Genomic DNA, 8,402 nt, shown 5'->3' on the forward strand with positions numbered 1-8,402 from the left:
CTAAACAGAAAGAGCAAGCAGGCGAGGAGCCCTTTGATCCAATCAAAGGGTTAGGTCTGGAGTGATTTAGTGACTGGACAGAAGAATGTAGCTGAGGGCAAACTGTCAGATATATGTGGACTTTCCAGCTGCTGTAAACAGGAAAAGTGGAATAATATATCTCACCCTGAGGTATTTCTCCAGATAAATCACTTTTGCCACCCAAGAGTCAAAACAATCCATTGTGATCTGTATAATTGGTTTTAATCCATTACAGTTTTACTTCAAGAAAACTACCCGACTTGTTTTGCTGGTGTGTTCCCAATTAATAAGACTGCAAGAAATACTCAAAAGCTTTTCTTTTATTATCTCTTCTTATAAAAGCCTTTCAACATTCCCAAATCAAACAACATACAGATAAAACATTTGCACAATTAACTTAAAATGAACAAAAATTGAAAAAAATATTAAACATCACCAAAACACAATGTTATAAACATGAAACAGCCAACGCCAAAATGCTCTGCATTTTTACATGTTGACCAGAAGCAGATGACCAAAAAAATGACACAAAACTGTGGTTTTCACCAACAAAATATTGAGCAAGAAGTTAGAGTAGTGGTGTATTTAACTCAGCTGGAGTCCCTAGCTGATGGCATGGAGACCCAGAGTAACCACTTTGTTGCAAACCACCAACCAGCAGGTGATTCCCACTCCACCTGTAAGGAAGGAACAGCTCGGTCAGTTTTAAGAGAAGGAAAGGACAAAATGCTGTAAGCTATATATACAACCCCAAAAACTATACCCTGTATGCATTATGTTATCATAGAGGAGTTGTTGTGCACAAACTGTTGTTAATTATAGTCTAGCAAATGTGAAAAACAGAGTGATGACCTGCCACTCCTGTTGGAAAGGCCACAAGGCGCTCCACGGGGGCAATCCATTTACTGGGGACCACGGTCACTGGATCAGAGTAATACTTCCAGATCAAGGAGATCATCAGAGCAGCCTGACAGGCAAAAGAAAGGAACACGTGAGTATACAACATGTACTTTATTAGCCTGTAATTATGCTAGCAACATTAACTTTCACATTTAGTGATGTCAGAATAAAGTGCTTAAAAAAAAGGTTTGTATCAAAGAGTGCAGATCCCTGTTTACATGTGAAGTAGCTCTCCACGTGGATCTCACAGTTACACTAGAATCTACAACTAAATGAATTTGTGCATCTGCTTGTAATTTCAACCTACCTGCAGAATATAAAAGACAATGTTCACAACCCATTTCATTTTGGCTTGTTGTGCTGTTCGTGATTTCACTGCAAAGGTCAGGACATAAACAAGTGTTAGACTCAATACACACATTTTTGTGGCAATGCAGCTTCTTTTAATTCTTTTAACCTGTTAATCAGACTGAATAGTTCCTTTAATTTCATTATTTGAATCACTGGAAAAAAAAACCACAGAGGTGAAACCAGGCTAGTCTATTTTTGTATCTTCCCAATTAATGTGTTTCAACCTGTCAAAGGGTAAAAAAATATCACAACAGTATGTTCTTTGTAAGGTCTTGGCAAGACCGAGGGTGCAGTCTAAAAAAAAACCAAATTAATAAGAAATAGCAATATATTAGTAAATTTGTTGTTTATTTTCACCACTTCCTGTCTAAACTCACAATCTGATGATCCAGAGGCTGATGCTGAAGGATGGTTAACAGGCAGTATGTGCATTATCCAAAGGTGTGGAAGACACTGTATGTCCCTTCACAGTACAAGTGACTGACAACAATCTGTGCGAACAGTCAAGTGCTGGACTAAATAACGGGAACACAAATACAAAACAACAGCCCTGCAATAAACCCTGAAAAAGAAATGTTGATTGGTATTTAGAGGTGACGATTTGGTTGGTTGCTGCTGTCTCAGTCTGTCACACTGTCTACCCTCTGCACGCCAATCACAATCACTACTTCTGCCTCTCACCGTGTGTTTTCAACTTGTCGGTCATCTTGTTGATCTTGCGCTCCAGTCTGGCATATCTGGCAAACTCATCCATCATGCTTATGGAGGACTGCTCCTTCTTCATTTCCTGGATTTCGGCCCTCATCTCACTCTCCTGCTCTGCATCTTTCTGAACCATCTTTGAGAGCTTGAAAGAAAGACAACACACCATTACTGAGAGAGTTTAACAGTTTAACTGGGCAACAGGTTGTTCTATTGTTTATTAATGCAGAGGCTTAAACACACAATTAATTAGTGTTGCTAAGGTGGTCACTTCCGACTGTCTCACGTCCAGGATTTTTAATTACACAACTCTTGGTTTGCTAAGCTTTAGCTGTAGCGCTAAACTGCAAATTGCTATACAGCGTTCACGTAACAGTCATTTCCTGACGTTTGAATAATGGTGCAGCACTACAGTATTTGCTACTGCTGTGTAGCAACTACATCGGGATCTCGGGAAAACCCCACCCACTAACTGTAGAGGAACCTCTACGTTGTTTCAAGCTGTCTAGCTATCTATGTAGCATTAGCCATTAGCATCGATTTACAGTAAGCTAAGCTAGTCTGCTGCATGTGAGACGACTGTTCAGGAACAACACGAACATTCGTAATGTATATTACGTACCTTCCAGATAAACACTTAATATATTCTACCAATAGCCCCTACTTACGAAGGATGATATGGTCGGCAACAGTGTTTTCATGAGATTGCACAGAAAAACCGAGCCCAGCACAAGGAACCACGCATAGCCGGTCGCCATGTTTGTTCCTCCTCCAGTCAGCCCTGTTGAAGTTGAGGAGCTTCTGGGCGACACAGCGCACTCACAACATAATTAGACCATTCAGGGTATACTGACAATAGATAAAGGCAAACGAAGGCGATTTTTTTTAAAAACACAATACCCATGAACACATTTATTTCAGTACACCATAAAATATATGCATGTATATATAGGTTACACAAAGAATTGTAGTGAAATGTCAGCTGGTAAAGTGTATGTATCCGCAACTTTTATAAATATAAGGCTTTGATAACGTCAGTATACATGGGAACTTTATCAACAACAACATACAAATCACACTGTGACAATGTAGGACTTGGCATGCGTCTTTTTACAGCGTGTTTGTGCACATATGTCCTTATTGACTACCTCATACATTCTTATGGTCGCCATGCAGTTTCCACATCTTGCACGGACCCCGAGAGCAGCCCGTGATTATAAAGTAAGAGTTGGCTCGGGTTGACTGATTGGCACACAATCCTACCCACACAGGTAAGATGTTATGGTTCAAAAATGTGTTGCCTCGAAGTCAAAGCCAATCACTGGATGCAAGGGGCGGGGGATAAATCCTCCTGGTAGGTTGGTAGGATAAGGGAATAAAATATACCAAGAGGGGGATCCAATCCGGTTTCAGCTAGTTCTAGTACTGGTCGGACGTTTATGTTAAGTTACAGACTGTTCTGGAGGTGTAGGCTGAGGTGTAGGGCAAATTCAGTTTCCTAAACTGTGTTATTCTTTTATCTCTGCCGCACAACGTAAGCCACAATGGGAAAGAAAAAAGTAAGTTCGAACGTGTACATTATGTGAAATATGATACAGTAAATGTAGTAACATCGGTTAAAATGCATAGGCTGTATTTCTATTTCACTACAATGTATGTTTTCACACTGCATGAGCTCTAATGTAACGCTATAAATACTCGCTTCAGCGCGTCCATGTGCATGCATGAAGTCCACCTTTACAGTACTCAGGTCGGTCGTGTCCACCCTGTTGATACAGGGAAGTGGCGCCTTTTTACTTGCAGTGCAACACGCAGTGCCATCGAACAAGTTTGTAAATGACACGTACTCGTCTAATGCGACTTCTGGGTGGTTCAGCTGCTAAAATGTGCATCTGGCTGTGCTTTAATAATAATTTACCGACAGTGTGTGCTGGGATCAGACAAAGAGGTGTAACCGCCGTCGATGAACAGGTTGCCATTTCAAGGAAATTCCTTGCGTAATTTCATCTGGATGTTTGAACTTATCGCGGCTGTGCGTCGCAATGTTCGGGCAGCTCATTGCAACGAGGGTCGTGTTGTTTTGCGCGTATTTGCAGCCCACGCTGTCGAGATTTTGACCTCTGCCTGCGCGTACTTTAAAGCTGCTGTGCGTCAGCCTTCGAGGTGTACAGTCTTTTCTTCAGCGGTGTCATGGCAGCTGAAACATCCTCGAAAAGATAGCGACACATCTGGTCGTTCAGAAGCCCGTACAGTCGAGGAAGTTTGATTGAATAGCCCCGAGGTTTAGTCATGCTGGGCTCCAAGCACATTCCCTGTATTGATGTTTGCAGGAGCGATACCTCTTTCGTCTTTACGCAGGTACAGCGCCATGCTTGCTTTACGCACACATTTCTGCCTCGTCAAGCACGAACCACAGCGCTTGGCGGGAATAAACTCGAAGTGGTTAAACCTTCGTTAGTCAAATTAGAAAGGTGTCTCCGCTTGCATAATTTCTTTGTGACTAAAGGGGAGGGAGAAGTGCCCATCCCCCCTTTGCCCAACACACCCACTTCAGCTCATTGACGAATGGATGATGTTCCTGTTTAATAATTTTTCCTGTCTCTGTCTCTCGCAGTCTACCTGTGAAGCTGATGCGGTTGCAGGGGTTAGTATTCAAGCCTTGACACCTAAACTGGCCTGAGCGGATCTCAATGCCCATGTTGACACCCAAATGAACATTTTGTTCTATTTTCTGTAAGGGGAAAGGAGAAAGGAGGGGAAAGTTTCGGTTGAGACAGGAAGGCTTTTTATGCAGATTGATGCAGCCCAGTTTTACTCCTGATGGTGAAAACAGGGCTTCTATCAATCAGTTGGTGTTAATGTCCAGGTTATGGGACAAACCTGGTCAGTTTATTGGGTATGCGGAGCTGCAAAGCCAATAGGGGGCGCTGGTTAGCCCAAATTGGTCCCTTACTTGCCACTCTGCCCTTTGAATTTGGGTGACTTGATTCTCAGCCTCAGTCTTGATGCTGCCCTCAGAAGTTCTCACAAGTTCACTTTACGTGGGCAGCATTAACACTATACTATGCTACAAATCCCATAATACCATATGGGACCTTTTGATGCCAACATGAGTATAAAATACATATAAAGAACAGTCATGCAGCCTTACTTCTCAATTATTCTAAGCTTCTAAATCTCAATATACTGTTCCCTGTGGAGTCCTATTACATTGGAACACATGAAGGGATCTCAGTTTCAGTCTTAGTTTTCTTGAGGTAATTTGCAAGCAACACAATTTTATGTCCTCTGTCAAGGATGTTACATTTTCACATCTGAATTTGTTTTGTGAGATTGTCTATAACTACTGAATATGAATGAATGAAGTATTTAACTTGCTGCTCTCACAAGGAGAGCTTCACTTCACTTAACCATAAGTCTGGCTGTAATTTGTTAATCAGAAGTTGCTGCACTTGAGGGATTTGTGAGGATTGTTTAACAGACTTTATAAATCAATAAATACAAGTGGTTGGGGGGGTGCTATGGTTTATATGGTATTCATGCTGTTATTATTATTATTATTATTATTGTTGTTGTTGTTGTTGTGTGTGTCAACTTTCAAATGACTGAACTAACATTTTATTATATGTTGTTTTGCAGCCAAGGAGAAAGTCTCAGAGGTTGATAGATGTAAGTTCTACAAAGGCCACAATGCTTTAATAAAAATCTGTGCATGATCTACTATTACTATGCATATTTTGTTGGTGTAATGTGGTGCATAATTTTGTGTGTGTGTGTGTGTGTGTGTGTGTGTGTGTGTGTGTGTAATTACAGAAAGAGACAGAGTCAAAAGAACAGCCAGAAAAGAAAAAGGTAAAAGGAGAAATCTTGTCAGAGCACGAAGTATCTATTTATAATCCAGTTTTATTTTCTCTTACTTGTACTTGTACATGTACTTGGCGGTGCATTTCATGCTGCGTGGTTTGTTTTTGACATGGTAGACGTCTCCTAAGACCAAAAAGGTGAAGGAGGCAGTAAAGGCCAAGCCAGAGGAGAAGAAAGAGGAACCCCAGGCAGAGAAAGAAGAAGCTCCTGCAGAAAACGGGGAGACCAAAGCCGAGGAGGTATTATGAGTTTTCCTATTAGTGACTCTTGCCACGCGAAATTGACTTTCTGTTGTGTTGCACCGTAGCAGCGTTCAAAGAAAACCAAAATGATAAAGCATGTTTTCTCCATCCTTCAGCCGGCTGCAGCAGCAGATGAGGCAGACGAAAAGGAGGGCAAGGCCGGCGAGGGGGAAAAGACAGCTGAGTAGCTGTGACGCCTTGAAGCTCTCTTGCCAACGCTTCCTGTACCTCTTGTACAATGCAGAGATTATTTTTTATCTCCTATTTTCATAAGACAGCAATGTTTTTAGGGATGTGATCACAGAAATGCATTTAAACAAATACTTCAAATTCCATTTTTCACAGCTTCTGTGAAGGGAAAGGTTCAGCCATTGGGTTTTGTTTCAGCTTTTTTGTTTATTTCTTTGTTGTTTTCATTGTACTTGTGTTTTCTTTGTATCTCTGGCTTCTTATTTTTGCCTTTTTAGGTTGTAGTTTTCTGCATGACTTGCAGTCATGCCTGTATCAGGAATTTTGATGTGATGTTCAACTCCGGGAGAGTTTACCTGAGACATTCCCGAGGCATTTTTTAACCTGTACTGTTTTTGAATTTAACACATCGTAATACTGTGTGTTTGATAGGGAATAGGACGATTGAAAGTTTGAGAGTTGTGGTCTGTGCTAAGTAAGTGTTGTTTGCAACGTTCACTTTAATCATGTCACTAGTACTGGAATTGCTTGTTTGTTTGTGGTTTTCGGTTTTTCCATGCAGTCGGTGATGGTACATTTGTGGACTGATCCACACTCTCGGCTGTGCTCAAAACAAATTGTATTACAGAGTCAATCATACTTGTCATGCTGTTTTCACCTCAGTCGACAAAGTGTATATGCCACAAATTTGTGGATATATCTATTGTGGTTTTGGGATTTCTCTACCAATGTACAGTTTCCTCCTTTTTAAAAAAAAAAAAAAAAGAAAAAAGAAAAAATGTTTTCTTTATGAATGGTATAAAATGCCAATTAAAGTGGGAATTTCTCTTATCTGATCAGTTGTTTATCATCAATTATATATTGTATTTCATCCCATGTACAGTGATTAGTTAAAAGCACTGATTTGAGATGCTGTTCTTATCCACTTCAGTGAGAACTAGATGACGATGATGGGCAGAAATCCTTACACTAAATATATGTGTAACTCAGGGTTGAATTTTGAAGTCAAATCCCATTTCCAGTTAACTTAATAAGAGAACTTTTGGGGAGTAGGTTGATGTAAGGGGTACGTAAACCTACAACAGGTGAACTGATATGTTAAATCCATTTGAGGTATATGCATATAAATGCAGTTTTACTGGAAGGTAAAGTTAAAATGTGCCTTTTAGCATAATTCAAAATAATGGCTTTTTTTGTTTGTTTGTTTTTACAAATGCAGTGTGGGGCTTTGCTCATAGAATGTCCACAATAAGTTGTTCAGACAATATATAAAATATATATTATAAAAACTTATGTATATCCAGGAGTTTGGGAAAAAATGTGTGTAGCATATACAGTAAAACCTTGCACAGTGTCAGTAACATAGCTGGACCAATGTGCTCGGGGCCCCATTCAAAGATGAGCTACAGGGCCCTTATTGACCCCCCCCACTCTATATATAGTGCACAGTGTTTCTCTGTTGAAATGCCACCTGGTCCCAGGTTTTCTGTTTTTGTTTTGAATATGCATCTTGTAAGCATTATACTGTATCTGCTGAAATAACAAAAGTCTTGAAATTAGACATTGACACCGGGCATTGAGATCAGGTGATAAAGCAGGGTCTGTCTTGAAGCTCTTAGGCCAACTGATGTCCTACTGTAGAGCATCTTCCCATATAAATAAAGATATGAATAGTTACCACAAACACCACACAGTGAAACATTTGGGGCCTCTGGGAATCCGGCGTCCTGTGGCAATTGACTGCTTTATGTAAAATATGGAGCCAGAGGAAAATATCTTTAAAATATTATGGCTACAGAGTCAGATCTGGTCTGTGCATGCCTATGTGTTAACATATAACTGGCACTAGACTATTAACAAAATCCTCAGTGGTTCCCAGTCTGGTGACCCCTCATTACAGGTTATGGCCCTCAGTGTTGACCTAACCTGCTGATGAGTTATGAGGATTTTCTGGGGCTGTCAGCTGTGTCTCAGTCTTTTTCATTGGTCAAGGTCAATAATGAACATCTTGGTTCCAAACACAAAGATTTTTGTTGTTTCTTATTCCTTTAATTATGCTAGTCTTGTAAATATACTGTATCTTTGGACCCCTTCGTGTTCACATGGCCAAATTAACCTATTCAGAAGCATTTG

General features: G+C 40.4%; 2 protein-coding genes across 2 annotated transcripts; one reads left to right on the forward strand and one right to left on the reverse strand.

Annotated features, from left to right (window-relative positions):
• Nucleotides 1-323: 323 nt before the first annotated feature.
• On the reverse strand, nt 324-2,797 carry get1 (guided entry of tail-anchored proteins factor 1). Its single transcript, XM_076735584.1, has 5 exons — nt 2,643-2,797; nt 1,954-2,119; nt 1,229-1,296; nt 874-988; nt 324-698 (listed from the first exon to the last, which is right to left on the reverse strand). The coding sequence occupies exons 1-5, from the start codon at nt 2,730-2,732 to the stop codon at nt 625-627; spliced, it is 513 nt and encodes a 170-aa protein (XP_076591699.1). The 5' UTR covers nt 2,733-2,797; the 3' UTR covers nt 324-624.
• Nucleotides 2,798-3,361: 564 nt separating this feature from the next.
• hmgn1a (high mobility group nucleosome binding domain 1a) lies at nt 3,362-7,105 on the forward strand. Its single transcript, XM_076735986.1, has 6 exons — nt 3,362-3,533; nt 4,589-4,618; nt 5,614-5,643; nt 5,788-5,826; nt 5,955-6,077; nt 6,197-7,105. The coding sequence occupies exons 1-6, from the start codon at nt 3,519-3,521 to the stop codon at nt 6,266-6,268; spliced, it is 309 nt and encodes a 102-aa protein (XP_076592101.1). The 5' UTR covers nt 3,362-3,518; the 3' UTR covers nt 6,269-7,105.
• Nucleotides 7,106-8,402: the final 1,297 nt, after the last annotated feature.

The sequence above is a fragment of the Chaetodon auriga genome, chromosome 7 (assembly GCF_051107435.1).
Source record: "Chaetodon auriga isolate fChaAug3 chromosome 7, fChaAug3.hap1, whole genome shotgun sequence".
Classification (NCBI taxonomy): Eukaryota; Metazoa; Chordata; class Actinopteri; order Chaetodontiformes; family Chaetodontidae; genus Chaetodon; species Chaetodon auriga.

Bases quoted from the DNA above. Each gene is read 5' to 3' on its own strand.
- get1 (XM_076735584.1), bottom strand. From the start codon at position 2,732: ATGGCGACCGGCTATGCGTGGTTCCTTGTGCTGGGCTCGGTTTTTCTG. The intron at 1,297-1,953 runs GTGAGAGGCAGA...TGACCTTTGCAG, and splicing joins CGACAAGTTGAAAACACACG to TGAAATCACGAACAGCACAA. The intron at 989-1,228 runs GTAGGTTGAAAT...TTTGCCTGTCAG, and splicing joins TTGTCTTTTATATTCTGCAG to GCTGCTCTGATGATCTCCTT.
- hmgn1a (XM_076735986.1), top strand. The intron at 5,827-5,954 runs GTAAAAGGAGAA...TTGACATGGTAG, and splicing joins AACAGCCAGAAAAGAAAAAG to ACGTCTCCTAAGACCAAAAA. The intron at 6,078-6,196 runs GTATTATGAGTT...TCCATCCTTCAG, and splicing joins GGGAGACCAAAGCCGAGGAG to CCGGCTGCAGCAGCAGATGA.